Source organism: Parasteatoda tepidariorum, chromosome 3, assembly GCF_043381705.1.
Source record: "Parasteatoda tepidariorum isolate YZ-2023 chromosome 3, CAS_Ptep_4.0, whole genome shotgun sequence".
NCBI classification, from domain to species: domain Eukaryota; kingdom Metazoa; phylum Arthropoda; class Arachnida; order Araneae; family Theridiidae; genus Parasteatoda; species Parasteatoda tepidariorum.
Genome location: NC_092206.1, coordinates 84,498,929 through 84,514,906, shown reverse-complemented (window position 1 = coordinate 84,514,906; position 15,978 = coordinate 84,498,929). Strand labels below are relative to the sequence as shown.

The 15,978-nt window shown below is 28.0% G+C and overlaps 1 protein-coding gene across 1 annotated transcript; it reads right to left on the bottom strand.

The window, feature by feature from the left end:
• Positions 1-2,176: 2,176 nt before the first annotated feature.
• On the bottom strand, positions 2,177-15,433 carry LOC107437150 (uncharacterized). The gene is made up of 2 exons (XM_016049062.3): positions 15,332-15,433; positions 2,177-3,294 (listed from the first exon to the last, which is right to left on the bottom strand). The coding sequence occupies exon 2, from the start codon at positions 3,249-3,251 to the stop codon at positions 2,514-2,516; it is 738 nt and encodes a 245-aa protein (XP_015904548.1). The 5' UTR covers positions 3,252-3,294; positions 15,332-15,433; the 3' UTR covers positions 2,177-2,513.
• Positions 15,434-15,978: the final 545 nt, after the last annotated feature.

Sequence of the window (15,978 nt, the reverse complement as noted above, 5' to 3'; positions counted from 1 at the left end):
TCCAAATATGTAAAAAAAAATATATGTTTATTCAGAGAAAGTACGTTTTTGTGTCTGATTTCGTAACTTAATTAATAGTTAGCACTAATTAATTAGCATATTTGAGGTCACCCCCAGGAACCATTAAGATTGACACTTAGTTCGTGAAAATCCGATTATTAGAACGAAAGTTATTCAGGGTGATATCTTTTTTTTTTTTGCTGACTGTACAACATAAGCAAACTAATTATGACTCGAAGTTGCCAGGTATATATTTTATCATCAGGTACAGGAAGAGAACGTATTTTGTTTGTACTTTATTTCTTAGAGGAAATAAAAGAGCATTAAACATTTAACAAAATTTAAAATATCTGATAATTTCTTAGAATTTCCCAAATTATTTTTTCGCTGTCGTGAAATTCAAGAAAAGGTGAAGAGAACAAATTCGTAAAAAAAATGTTACAACAAACTAGCTCTCGTAAACATAAGTAAATATTTCTTAAAATCTGATCATGTTTAAAATGAGCCATTTTTTTAAATTCAAAACCATTTTGAACCTGGGTGTAAATTAAGTTCCCTATCCTAGCTCGCCTCCCGAAAGTAATGATGCAGTGACTACATCTCCAGATTAGTTTGTAGTAATTACATGTAGAAAAGGTAGTTGTAGCTTTAGTTAGAAAAAAGTTGTTAAGGGTAGTTGTAGCTTTAGTTAAAAAAAAGTTGTTAAGGGTAGTTGTAGCTGTAGTTAACTACATTTGTAGTAAGGTACTACATTTGTAATAAGTTAACTACAAAAATAATGTAGTTTTTCCAACTAATGATCTACATTCTAGATAGAAACAAGTTTATCCAGTGGCGTAAGTAATACCCCCGCGGAGTGGGAGGGGGAATGATCCAGAAGTAATATGCTTATAGGGGTGCACAACCTGTAGCCCGCGGTAGCACCCGAACATGAAACAAAAGAAATATTTATATTTTTTTGCTGATCAAAAAAATCAGAAATTCTGAATCGCGCATTTAAGTTTTTGAACGCCCCAAATCTAAATCAATGTAATCTTTTGATCGTTTTTTACGGTGGTTATCACTACAAATTTCTAAAGTTTTAAAAATCCCAACAATTTTGACATCTCGACAATCCCGAATGTCTCATCATAGTGTTGTTGTCTCGTATTATAATTTTACGAATATTGTGCTAAGTCTAAGATAGGGATCATTTTTTATTCTTGCAGAGGGGGCGCACCTAAGTCTATGTACGCCACTGATTTTATCGTTATGAGGTCGTTCGGCAAACACTTTTTCATTTCACTAATAACGTTCGCCGTGGTATCCGCAAAATCACAGATGACAATAATGAATTGTCATATTTTAATAAAGAATCAATATTAATACCTTCCATAGTGAATTTGTAAAAGTGAAAGAAATTAAAATGATTTTCTAAACAATTTTTCAAAAGTGACTATTTAATCTATATACTATTTTAATTGAAAACACAAACTACTTTAATAGTGCCATTTATTCAATGAATATGAATAGTTAGTGCTATAGAGCTAAATGAAAACGTTTACTGGGTAGTTAAATATGTAGAGTAATGGGAAACAGAGAGGAATAGGCGATTTTTTTTTTTAAAGAAATGCGAGAAAATCGCCAAAAATATTCCTTCATGTGCTGACGAGAAAAAAATTGATTGGATACGAAGCAGTTTTTCTTTCGTCCATTAAACTTTATGAATGTTATTTTTGTGCAAGAAAAAATAAATGATGCTATAGTCTATGATTTGATATTTTTTCACTTAATTTAACAGAAATAATCTTCTAAAAATAAATTAAATATTAAAGGAATACACTTTAGGCAAAATTGTTTCATTTGAAAGTGAAATTATCCAACCATAAAATTTCTAAAAATTTACAGATTATTTCTTGCTCCAGCAAACATATTTCTGTTTTCTCTTTATGTACTCAGTCTTATTAAGTGTAGATATCACGCAGGTTTCTTCTATACTAATTAAAAATCAACTTTTTTAAAGTTTATAACTCGTTATTTCTAACTCTAAATATTTAATGAATTGTAACTGTTCCTACATTATCAAGCTACTCGATGTACATAATTTAAAAGTATTCTATGAATATAAATATGTGCTGATAAATAATATCGATTTTTGAATGAATAATATCTATAAGGGAATGATAAACTACGTTTTAAATATATAATTTATTGATAAATTAATTGCTACAGTTCTAGATGATAGATATCTCTAAAGGACAATGAATAGATACTGCAACAACAAAACAAAAATGTACACAAAAATATACATAAGCTTTATAATTATTTACTTATGCACAAAGTTCAGAATCAGGCAAAAAAAAAGAAAAGAAAACATTACAATAATGGGTTTATAAGAAGAGAGTCCAGCCCCCTACAAAATATAAGAATTTCCATTTTTCAAACTATTTCCATTTAGCTGACATTAAAATAACAGTATTTTATCTCACAAGTCATATGTTTCTATGGTATTCGATCAGTAAATTTTATCCTGACTATCTATGACTGCCATGACTATTCACAACAGGGTTATTGTTCATCAAACTCGGAGGATTCATTTCGGGAATTTTCCCGCTAGCTCTCATAAAGTCTATCAACGCCTGCTGCCCCAACCATGTCACAAGCCGGTCATGTCGAACTCTCGTATCATGATCTGTGGGATCATCATCGTCGGTACAAACATAACACTGGCAGGCTTCCTGCGCAGCAACAATACAGCACGCTACTGCCAGTGCGCAATCTGCGATGGCAGAAGTCAGGGTGACTGCCGCAACAGCCAATAATGGTGCTCTGGTTGCAATATCTCCAGCGAACAATACTCTCCTGCCGTCGCTGTCAACGTAATATCCAGCTGGCCATTGAGCGTCATGGGCAAGTCCTGTAGCTACAAATACAGTTGCCAAGCCACCGGTCAATACACTCGTTACTGACAGACACAGAAACATGACAGCGTGGACGGCTTTCTTTGAACACTTGGATAGGCATATTGCAGATGTGCCGGTAGCGACAGCCACGCCCCCTGCCCAGAGGCCTCCAGCTAGGGATGACATGGCTGCGTCCATGTTCATTGACAATAGTCCAAATACTCCGAGCATCACACCGCAGAATATTTCTGCGACACCCAACCCGAATGTCAGTTTTCTTCGGAAAGATTCGTTCTCTTCATTCTCTTCAGCCAATGTCAAGGAAGATGGGAAGAGATCCTCCTGCAGAGAATTCCTTGTCTCAGGCATTTTGAAGGTGTTGCAGCTATTCTCAGTTATCCATCCATACTCACTGAAAGTCATTAAAATTAATATCAGTTGAAAAGTAACCAAAATTAAAGTGTCAGAAGAAATAGACAATGTAGTTATTTGATGATATTAAAAAGGATTTATTTTTTTCTAATAAAAGAGACGTTCACATTGGCTTCACCAGATGGACAATAATCTTGATCATTATTTTTCAATTCGTTACCAAGAATATTGTCTAGCAATCACGAGATTTGGCCGGCGAAGCCTTTTGTGGCCCACGAACTAAAATATATTAGTTGTCATTTTTTGCGGACAATTTTCGTAAAAAATCTATATGGGTTTAAAATACTTTTGTCGTTAATAAAAACCTAATTTCTTCCGTTTCTGTGAAGTTTATTATACCAACGGTGCAAAAAAAATTATTTCGCAGATGTTGCATGCAAGAAAATTTTTATTCAAATACAAAAATAATCGTGTATGTTGCTCTTTTTTATTTCATTTTTTTGTATTTTGGAGTTTCATTCAGCATGTGTGTATCAGAAATTTTCTCGAAGAAATTCTCCGATTTAACTTTTGGTAACCACTCATTTTGGGTGAAAATATTTACGCACACATTTGTAAATTTTAAATTTGAAATGTAAATATCAATTCTCTGGTGGTTGCAGCAGACAAACCTCAATTTTGTCATTGAACATTTTGTGTGCTACTATGAAAATTTTAAAACCAACCTTTTTAAAGTTTTATATTTTAACAATTAGATATCTGTTGCACATTAATTGTTTAATACATGGGTGCACATTAAAGTTATTGTAGCCCGGATTTTTTAATATGCAAATAAATATTTTTAAAAATCTACTTCTTATTTTAATTTGTAATTCAATACTTTTGTTTTGTACAGGTTGGTAAAAATCTGACAGTAATATTTAATGTTCCTTCAAACATAAAATAGTCCTACATAAAATTTTGATAAAGTTGCGGCCCGCCAATTGATTTGCGTTTTTAACTCTGTCCCCCGGCCTCATGTAAGTTGGAAACCCCTGTCTTAGAACATACGATTATCGTTTGTTGTTACTTTGGTTTAAGATCGTTTTTACTTTCGTTGTACATAGTTGTTACTCTGAAGGTAACGTGGTTGTAGCTTTGATTGTTACATTGATGGTTTATCAAAGCGACAACGATGTATTTGGTATATAATTTTTTATCGTTAGCGAAAATGGTGTTGTTTTTATAGCATTTTTTGGCTTAGAAGGAAATGGTAGATGAGATTTTACAATAGTACCGAGTATTGATAAATTGAGTGGAGGGCAACTGTTCTAGTTCATCTTTATATGTTTCTAATCCTTAAATGAATTTAATAAATCTCCACTCATAAGTTATAGGCAATTTCTAGTAGCTCTTAAGTTAGTTACTCTGAAATTATAGTTGACTGGGCAGTTAAAATAATTGACTACCCACTAAAATAGGAAGAACTAGTGATAGAAAAAAAACTCCTTGTTTACCGGATTGTCATAACTTCCATTAATAAAATTGAAGTATTATAATCGAAGTTAAATAAATGTAAATAAAATTTATTACATCTAAATAAAGTTTAGTAGAACAAATTTGCCCGTGTGTCATAATTAATAGGGGGGGGGAGTGAAAAGTTTCATTTTATTTTCTATCTGTGCTATGTTCTTCCCTAAGTCATTTTCGTAAATAAAAATTAAAGAAGATACTTTGGGTATTTCTGAATTATGACTTACAGAACATTTTATAAAAATATTCAATTACAAAGATTTTAGCATGGCAATAATGTTAACCCTGTCAACGTTGAAGCAAAACAGTTTATATATGTGGTATTTAACATTTAATAGCTAGTATATAATTAGGTTCAGTTTTTGTAATTATTTAAATAACTATGGTTTGAAGGAGTAATTGTTCTAACAAAGCAATTTTTAATTCTGAATAGGTTGAATTTATTTTATTACGATATGTATAAGCCGAAACTTTGAAAAAGAAACTGCGTATCAGCTTTATTTACTTACGCACCAACTAAAGAAATGTAAATTGTATAGTGATAATATATCAATTGTTTCTAAAGGTGGTTGTACAAAAGAGTTAGAGTGTATGGTATTTGTTAAATATTTTTTTTCTATAATGTGTGTGTTTTATTTGAACAATAAAGACTATAAAATAGTATTTTAATCTATAGTTTAAACGTCTTTTTAATTCACATAGTGTACGTCAATTTCGCTCAGCAAATTTTTACCAAATTTGCCATTTTACTCTCATATAAAAAGTTTACTTTATTTTCATATAAAAAGTTTGGTTGTTAAAGTATGTATGGATAATGTTCAAAAATATAGACATATGTCTCTATATAGCTTTGAAACATAATGGTCTAAAACTGTAAAAATTTGTAGTAAAAGTTTGCTTTTACTCTAAACTTTTTTTTTTCTTTTTTTTTTTAACTTTTACTTATATGAGAGTAAAAGTTTACTTTTACTCTCATATAAAATGTTCAATAGCAAAAGTACATATAATGTCCAAAAATATAGACATATGTCTCTATATAGATCTCAAACATAATGGTCTAAAACTGTAACAAAAATGTTTTGTTAAAAATTTAGAGTAAAAGTTTATTTTTACTCTCATATAAAAGGTTTAATAATAAAAGTATATATAATGTCCAAAAATATAGACATATGTCCCTATATAGATTTGAAACATAATGGTCTAAAACTGAAACAAAAATGTTTTGTTGAAAATTTAGAGTAAAAGTTTATTTTTATGCTCTTATATAAAATTTTTTATATTAAAAGTATATATAATGTTTAAAAATATAGATATATATCACTACATAGCTTTGAAATATAATGGTCTAAAACTGTTTCACCTTAATGAACAAAGAAGATCTAGATTTCCTTGGTTATCACTAGCATAAACTAAATATAAATTATAAAGGTATTTTTAACTTGTAAAATATTTTTAATCCCTTTTTAAACGGTATTTATCAGCAATGTTTATTTATTCTTCTTTGTTATTATTCTCTGCTATTATAACATTTTGGATTTTAGTAATTATTAATTCATATAGAATTCTTAAAATGAAAGGAGAATATTGAGTAGAATTTTCGGAACAATTTAAGTAAATAATACTCAGTGGAGAGTAAAAAACAAGAATGAACTTCTTCGATCAGTTAATCAGACGAAAAAGCATAATTCGATTTATTAAATCCTGATGTTTGGCATGGCTGGGGCACATTGGAAGATTAAATGAAAATAGAAATCTAAGAAAATTTTAAATTGGAAACCTTTAAACCCGGGACCAAGAGGATAGCCGAAAAAGTGATGGTTGGACAATATCACAAAAATTTAACCAACTTCAAGGTGAGAAACTGAAAGTCGAACGCCAAAAATAGGAACGTCCTGAACGATACTGTTCGGCAGACTCAAAGCAGGCTGTAGTGTCGCATAAGTATGTAAGTTAGTGAAGGTTTAAAACCAAAATGGTGTTTCTTTGTTATTAAGTAATCCAAACTTACTTTATTTCACAACATTTTAAGATAAACATGTATAAAAATGTATCGAACCTATTACTCGCTTTATAATTATTAAACAGTAATTAAATTACAGTTACTTACTTGAAAACTATATAGAAAACAGTGTTCAGTCTAGTCAACCGATGCAATTAAAATTACGAATGTAAAATTGCAAAACATTATTATTTTTGCTAAAATTATTATGGTAACCAAAAATTAAATAGGAAAAAAAGTTGCATGCGAAATTGCAATTGTTAACCGAGCAAAACAGTTAGGTTTAAATTGTACCCAAATAAAAATGGGAACTGAATCTGTGAAATAAAATCTGGATTAATACAATAACAATAGCCAAGTTTCACTCGTCATGATTTTAACTGGTTCATTAAGAACCAAAAGATTACGTATTAATCTTGGGGCTTGATGTTCAAGAGTGAGCAGGGTGACAGAGACACAAAATTACATGAACGTTTCGAAAATTTTACAAAAATCATTAATTTTGTACTTGTTTATGAAGTCACGTATGATAAATCATCTAAATAATCATTCTTCTAATTTTAAATTAAAACAACAATAAATTTTGTTGTTATGAGAAAACATCACTAAATTATTTATTGAAAGATAAACCAAAAAATAAATCAAATGATTTTAATATTTTATTTGTTAATTGTCAAAAGTGTTATGAGTTGTTATTCGCTTGAATTTCTCCATTGTTCCTGACTTAAATTCATCACTATGTTCCTGAAATTAGAATGAAAAAAAACGAAAGTTTGCTTTCTTTTCCCACTTTTTTTAAAAAAAATTTAAAACCGTATTTATTATTTTACGTGTCAAATTGTAAAAATAATTATATGGATAATAATTGGTATGGGTTAGACTCTCCTTGCAGTCAGGCTAACCGTGTGAGGTTTTCCTCTCCATGTAACGAGAAAGCGGGTTAGTTCTATCAAAACGTCCTCCAAGAAGGCAAATTTCTCCCAATACTTGATCCACGAGTTCCCTTGTCTTCTGGATTAGGTTAAAACTTACGAGGTTACGGTGTTGAACATTAGTAGTCATAAACCCAAAATTGGGTCGGCTGTTCAACGACGGTCATGAAATATATAGATTAACAAAATTTTGATAATTCGAACATAGAGAAATTTCTACATAAGTTATTTTGCATGAAAATTACTTTCTCGTTATGTAGACATAAAATTGTAATACGTTCTGATAAAATAAACATTCAAGACAACAATGAATTAATATTTGCTTTTGTAAACTTGAAAAAAAGAGGAATAAACTTTTAAAACTGTGGAAAAATTTTAATTTTTAGAAAACAATTTTCATTGTAGGTAATTATCTACAGGAAATGGATATTTACATTTTTTGTTAAATTATAATACAATAATCCCTTAAATTAATTCAATAATCCCTAAAAATCACTGATTTTTTTTTCTTTTAAAGAAATTGGATTTATTTTCTGAGTGGTAGCTAATGCGATCAAAGGATTTCTGAGAAATGTAATACAAGGAGGATAAAACAGACTTTTCCTGTTCTAGGGACTTAGAAGAAAAAAAATGATAAGAAAGTGATGATTGAATGTAATGGAATATTAACCATCAATTTGAAACACATGAAGCATTAAAAGAAAGAAAAAAAAGGGTTATCTTCGTAAAACCTAAAAATAGAGTCAAAAACAATATTTGAAATAAAAATAATGTAAATATAAAAACAGGCAATTGTTCCGAGTCGATTATGTCGAGTATCAACATCATTATTGATACACAACAGGAAGAGAAATACTGTTTATCGTAAATAAAGTGAAGTGAAGCAATGAGTCAATGAATCATGAGAAAAATAGGGGTAACAGCGATTGAGTGAATCGACGAATTAGTAAATAAGTGAATCAGTAAATGAAAGAATAATTCTATTGGTTAAAAAGTATATAAATCTGTAATATGCAAACTGTTAAACTTATCGGAGCGTGTATAGTCATTGATAGACGTGACTATAATATCGTTCAAATTAGTGGCAGCCTTAGTATTGTTCTAGATCAGGGGTTCCCAGTTTACATGATCTGGGGGCATGCAATTAAAAGCACAAGTCAAATGGCGGGCCGCAACTTTATCGAAATTTTACATAGGACTCTTTTATGTTTGAAGGAACATTAAATATTACTGTCAGATTATTATCAAGTTGTACAAAACAAAAGTATTGAATTAATAAGAAGTAGATTTTTACCTGAGAAATAAATCTTTTTGCACCGTTAGTTTTTAACATTTCACAGAAACGAGGAAATTAGTTTGTTTTTTTTTAACGAAATAAAAGTATTTTGTAACCATATAGATTTTTTACGAAAATTGTCCGCAAAAAAATAACTACTAATATATTTTAGTTCGAGGGCCACACAAAGAGGCTTCGCGGGCGGGATGTGGCTCGCGGGCCGCAAGTTGGTAACCACTCTTCTAGATTTAACCGTATTATCATGTTTTATTTTGAACCGAGTAGAGGTTCAATCTAACAACTTACCTTATTAAGGTTGCATTAAAAATTGCACATTACAATTGTCCAAGATACCGACATTATTATTTAACGTTGATACAATTTTTCTGAAAATTTAGTTGAACAGCTCAAATCTAAAATTTTATTATCATGTTAATTTCTTTCTTAGAGATTTCATTTACCTCCTTTTTCTTCCTGTTTAGCTAATAAGGAATTACAACGCTACTGTTGTTCCACTTAGATAACACGTTTTGTTACATGTCTTTACATTTGTTACACGTTTTGTTACATTCAAAACGCGACACACTTGCGATGAATAATAAACAAACATTTTATTGATATACTAATTCAAATCATGCGCACATATTCTTTGAAAGTTGGTTAAACAGGAAGAGGTGTAACAATGATGTAAACTGTTCTAAATGTTCAAAAAGGATAGGCGAGCAAATAAAATTTTAAATGCAAGTATCGCTATGACCATTATGACCTTAACTAAAGTTCAATTTTCTGACATACTGTTAGGTATGGGTGGTGATTTTAATTCCACAAAGTGATGGCTGGTTTTCAAAGAGTTTGGATAAGCTCAACATGGATTAATTAAAATAATAAAAGAACTTGAAAGTTTTATTCGCATTACTGATTTTAACAAAATCAATAACTGTTATCTGTATTACTCTTTTTATACAGATATTTTTTTCTTCTTTGTAAAATAAATAAAATAAATGAAATTAAAAAATAAATGAAATAAATAAATAAATGAAATAAATAAATAAATGAAATAAATGAAATTAAAAAATCAATAAAATCAATAAATAATTTAGCAGAAAGCAATAAAATATTTAATTTTGTTTAGATGTAATGTTATATGATTATTTATGGGAATTTATAATGTTTGCCAAAATATTCAACTTGTTGTTGAATAATTTAAGTTTAATAACTGAAGTTGTAATTTCCCTTTTAAAATTAAAATACAATTTTAAATTAAGTACAAAAAATAAACTATAGAAATTAATGTAAAATAATTATTAAGAAGTTATTCTGAAAAGTATAGCTATTCTTAGTTGAATTTGCATATTTTTTTCTTTTAATTTGGAAGAAAATTTTCCTTTTATCATTCGAAAAAAATTTTTGAAATAATATTAGTTTCATTTATTCTTCAAAATAAAATATCACGCAACATACGCTTTCATTACACATGGCGATTTGAAGTAACGTTTTTTCTTTTTTTAATTTAGTAATATTTTGACGAATTTTAAATCATTTCACCACTGATTTAATACCTTCTTCTATTAAGCTTTCGATACACACGGTGTGCGTGATCCAAAGTAACATATTTTTTCTTTAAAAAAATTGTTATATTCTTATGATTTTTTATTCTTTTTACCGCTGATTTAACATATTCTTCTATTTAGTTTTCACTTCACACGGTGATCTAAGGTAACATAATTAAAAAAATAGAAGAAATAAAATATTCTGCTGACTTTTCATTCATTTTACCGCTGATTTAACATATTCTCATAATTAGCTCTCAACTCACATGTTAATCTAAAGTAGCATAATTAAAAAAAAAATTTTTTTTTGCAATATTTTGATGATTTCTTATTCCTTTTACAACTGATTTAACATATTCTTCAATCTAGTTTTTAATTCACATGGCGATTTGAAGTAACATAATTTTTTAAAAAAAAATTTCTATTTTGATAATTTTTAATTCGTTTTATCGCTGATTTAACATATTCTTCTATTTAGCTCTCAATTCACACGTTAAACTAAAGTAACATAATTTTTCAAAAAAAAAAATGTTTTGCATTATTCTGATAGTTTTTTTATGTTTTTACAGCTTATTTAAAGTTCTTTTATTTAGTTTTAAATAGACATGGCTCTCTGAAGTAACACAATTTTTAACGCAATTTTTAAAAAAACTCTTTTTTTTTTTTAACAAAAAACCTTTTTTAGTAACATCCTGTTGATTGTCAATTAATTTGACCCCTGATTTGACTTGATCTGCACATGGCGAACAGAACTAAATGATTAAAAAAAGAAAAAAAAGAAAGCGGAGATTTTCTATTCATTTTACAACCAGATATCCTCAAATCACTAAAATTTCATTTAATATGTTCGTTTTCTAGAATCTTAATACGCATAGCGATTTAAAGTGACAAAACTAGTAAAGAAAATATATTGCAATATTCTGATGAGTTTTTTTTTATTGCTTTTACCACTGATTTAACATGTTCTTCTATACATATTTAAATAGAGACGGCGCTCTAAATTATCGCAATTTTTAATGAAAAAACTTTCTTTAGTAATTTACTGATGATTGTCAATTAAATCCCTGATTTGACATGATCTGCACATGGTGAACTGAACTAACTTAATGAAAAAAAGCGTAGATTTTCTATTCATTTCACCACCAAATTTCTTAAAATCCCTAAAATCTCCTTTAACATGTTCATCTTTTAAAATCTTAACACACATAGCGATCTAAAGTAACATACATTTTTCAAAAAATTTTTTTGTAATATCCTGGCGGTTTTCATTTCATTTTATTTTAATATGCTCTTCTATTAAGCTCTTAATACACATGACGGTTTGAACGAACATAATTTTTAGTAAAAAATGCTTAGTAACATTATTATGATTTTTCTATTCATTTTACTTACAGAATTTCGCAAAATCACTAAAATTTCACTTAATGTGTTATCCATTCAAATCATAAGACTCCCAGCGATCTAAAGTAACACACATTTCTTATAAACAACAATATTATTTTTAAATATTAGATTGTTAAAAAAGTTCTACAACAATCTTGCAGCTACCCTTGCTGAAAGATCTCGTTTATAGCAATAACGAACCAAAACCCAAAGTTCAATTTCATACAAAGACATCCAGACCTTATTGATGAAAGTTTATTAAACTAAGAACACCAAAAAAACAACAACACAAAATGAAAATTCATAAAAGTTGAAATTTTTGCAAGTGTTGCCGAACTTTTTTAACAACCTAGTATTTATTATATTAATCTCGCAAACGAAGTAAACTGGTATCAATATGATTGATGAATTTTGCGTAGAAATTTTATTTTTAGGCTTTGAACATTGATCCAAATTTTGATTCAAGCATCAAAGAGTTGTGTAGAGGCTATTTGCATGATATAGGCACCTTTTAAATAAATTCTGAAGTATCAAAGCTCATCCGGCTCAAGCTTCGTGTCATAATTTATTGCGTAGGAGTCATTAAGAGCTTTTATCATATGCAGAAATTGATAAATGGCATTAACAAATATCTTGTTGTAGGATTAAATATTAAGCGTTGTTGCAGCGCATATTACTTTAAAACTAAATTTTATTATTATTATTCTCTTAATGGTTGTGAAACAGTTTTAAAAAGAAACCTGGATTGAAAAAGTAATTTTTTCAATGAAGAAAAGCACTATCTTAATGATTATGAAATTCCATTAAAATTAAACATTTGAAGAAAAAGTACCTTTTCGAAATTGAAATTTTTTATTTTTTTATTTTTTTACTGGTTAATCATTGAAGAGCAAGAATAGAAAGTACCCATTCAAAATTAAACATTTTTTCTATAGTTATTATTTTTAGAGTCTTGTTGTTTGTTATTTGATGTAAACCTATTCTTTCTTGATAATTACTCTTTAAAAATATTTTATTAATGTCTAATTGTTCTAAGTTATAAAATGAAAGTTAAAGGACAGGAATTTAACATTCATTTTATAAGCACATTGATTCTTTTTATATATTTTTTAATTTGTGACTTTTGACATGAAATGCTCGCAGGTAAATGTTTTCTTTTTTTTATATTTGTTAATGTTGCTTTGTTTTTGTTTTTGTTTATACGTTCTGGCAATGGAAATAATATTAAATGATTGCAAAAGCTCGTACACAATCTTTTTATTAATATTATTATTACTATTAATATTACAATTATTATTAATTTTATTATTATTACTAATATTATTAATATTACTATTATCACTAAAATAACCCTCTATATTTAACTGACCTTGGAAATTAGCATGAAATACTCGTAGGTAAAAATGTTTTTTTTGTTTTGTTTTGTTTTATTGTTTATTTGTTAACGTTATTTTTGTTTATCTGCTTTGGCAAAGGAAATAATATGGGATTATTGCCAAAGATCGTAAACAATCTTTTTATTAATATTACTATAATTATTAATATTACTCTTAATATTTCTGTTATTGTTAAGATAATCCTCTACATTTAACTGACCTTAAAATTAGCATGAAACACTCGTAGATAAAATTGTTTTTTATTTTTTGTTTGTTTATTTGTTAATGCTGTTTTTGCTTTGTTTTTGGTAATATGCTCTGACTATGGAAATAATAGCAAATGATTGCAAAGCTCGTACACAATCTTATTTTTTAATTACTATTACTATTAATATTACTGTTTTTATTAATATTGCTATTATTATTAATATTACTGCTTTTACTAATATTACTATCATTGTTAATATTACTAGAATTATTAATATTACTATTATTATTAAAATAACCCTCTGTGTTTTACTGACCTTGGAAATTAGCATGAAATATTCGTAGGTAACATAATATTTTTTGTTTTGTTTATTTGTTAATGTTGTTTTTGTTTATCTGCTTTGACTATGAAAACAATATCAAATGATTGCAAAAGCTCGTACTTAATCTCTTATTAATATTGCTATTGTTATTAAGATAACCCTCTGTTAACAGACCTTGGAAATTCAGGTTTTTCATACATTCTATTTTTCGCAAAAAATTCAAAGAATTCATTGCGTGGACAATAAAAAGAAAAGTTCTGGCAGATTTATTTGAAGAAAAACCCCACGTGAAAAGGATTTATTTCAACTAACTAGAAAGCGAGTTGTAACAACTACATGTTTTTAACTCCGTTAATTTAAACATATTTTAACTGAATATTGCTATAACAACTAAGTTTAAAGTTGCCAGGTCCTTTCATATCACCAGTTGAAGTTGGAGCAGTAAATATAGTGAGAATTGTGAAAAAGTATAAAAAATAAATACAACGAGAAAAATTGAATGAGTATGAAAAATAAGAGTCTATTAAGAAAAATTCAAAAAAGGCAACGATAAAAAGAAAAATTACACTATCGTTTGAAAATGAAAAAAGGTGTTTTTAACGAAAAATTTTAGAAATCGTTTTCTAATCTTCGATTTTAAACTTAAGATTTTGGGTGAACTCTGAACTTGAACATACTCCTTTGTGCAATAATTTATTCCAGTAATAGTAGTTTGTGAATTACTTAAAATTTCTTAATTTCTTAACTGATTTCAATCAATTTTACTATAAAAAAAAGATTTTTCGAAACTTTCAGAGGATAATGAATTCTATATTTAAAATGGAATCCCATCAAAATATATTGGAATTTTTCAAACAGAATTTAGTAACTTTTTTTCTCAGATGTCAGTCGCTCGAAATAAACGTCAATTATGAGATTTTCAGTTTTGTTTAGTAGATCATATTATGTTTGTAAACAATAAATTGGATTTATAAAGCAGATTGCACAATAAAAAGAAGGAAATTATTTTACCATATAAAAAAAATTATTTAAACATAGAAATAAATATTTAAACACAAAATAAATGATGCTCAAAATTAAAAACAAATATTTTTCTTTTATAAGCTACTTTTCATTACATGATTGGTATTTTCCTTATAATGAAGCAAATATTTTTCTCAATAAAACTCATATTTTCACGTTAAATGTTATTTTCTCCAATAAATCGGATTTTGTCCTATATAAAATAGTGCATTTGTTTCTTAGAAAATATTTCTGAAATCAACGCCAATTGAATGTTTTTTTTTTATCATTACTAATGAAATGTAATTTGTCAATTCGTTAAAATTAAATGTATTTTCAAGTTTAATTAAATTCTACTATTTAATTTTCTCCATTTTTTTCTGTGAAAAAATATGTTATTTAAACTACCGTTCTAAAACTTAGCATACGTTTTGTAAGAAATTAAACTAAATATTTGGCGCCTTTCGTCAATCTGCCATAATGCCAAATTTTATGCCAATAAGAGAAATTCTCTTACCTGCTGGAAAAGCTCTTCTTCAATGAAAGGATTCACTTGCAACTGCCGAGGATTCTTCGATGAAGGACCGATGATGGGGAGCAGAGGTCAGTATGCCAATGGACCCACAACCTTGAAACGATGTTTTCTGCCGAATTTGTCCTCCTTACCCATTTCCTGCGGAACTTAACCGTCCACTCTTCTTAGCTTTCTTTTGTTCCTTACCATGGGACATAACTTTCTTCTTCGTTATGCTAATTTCGCTAGAACTCGTCTCACTTTTAAATTAGCTTCTTATTTAATTCTTTGTTTTTTGTTATTTAATTCCTTGTTTTTTGTTTGTTACCGCTCAAGTTTCGTCAAAAATCAGGAAACCAGGTTTTTATTTATAATACGAACTGTTTACTCTTTTTGAAATGTTTACTTTTTTAAAATGTTTTTTATTCTTTTTATTTTCTTTGTTTTAAAATTTTTCATTTTTTTAAAACGATATTTTTTTAAAACGATTTATTTAAAATTTTCTCTTTGATTTTTTTAAAACGATTTATTTAAAATTTTCTCCTTTATTTTTTTAAAACGATTTATTTAAAATTTTCTCTTTTATTTTTTTAAAACGATTTATTTAAAATTTTCTCTTTTATTTTTTTAAAACGATATTACAGAAGATT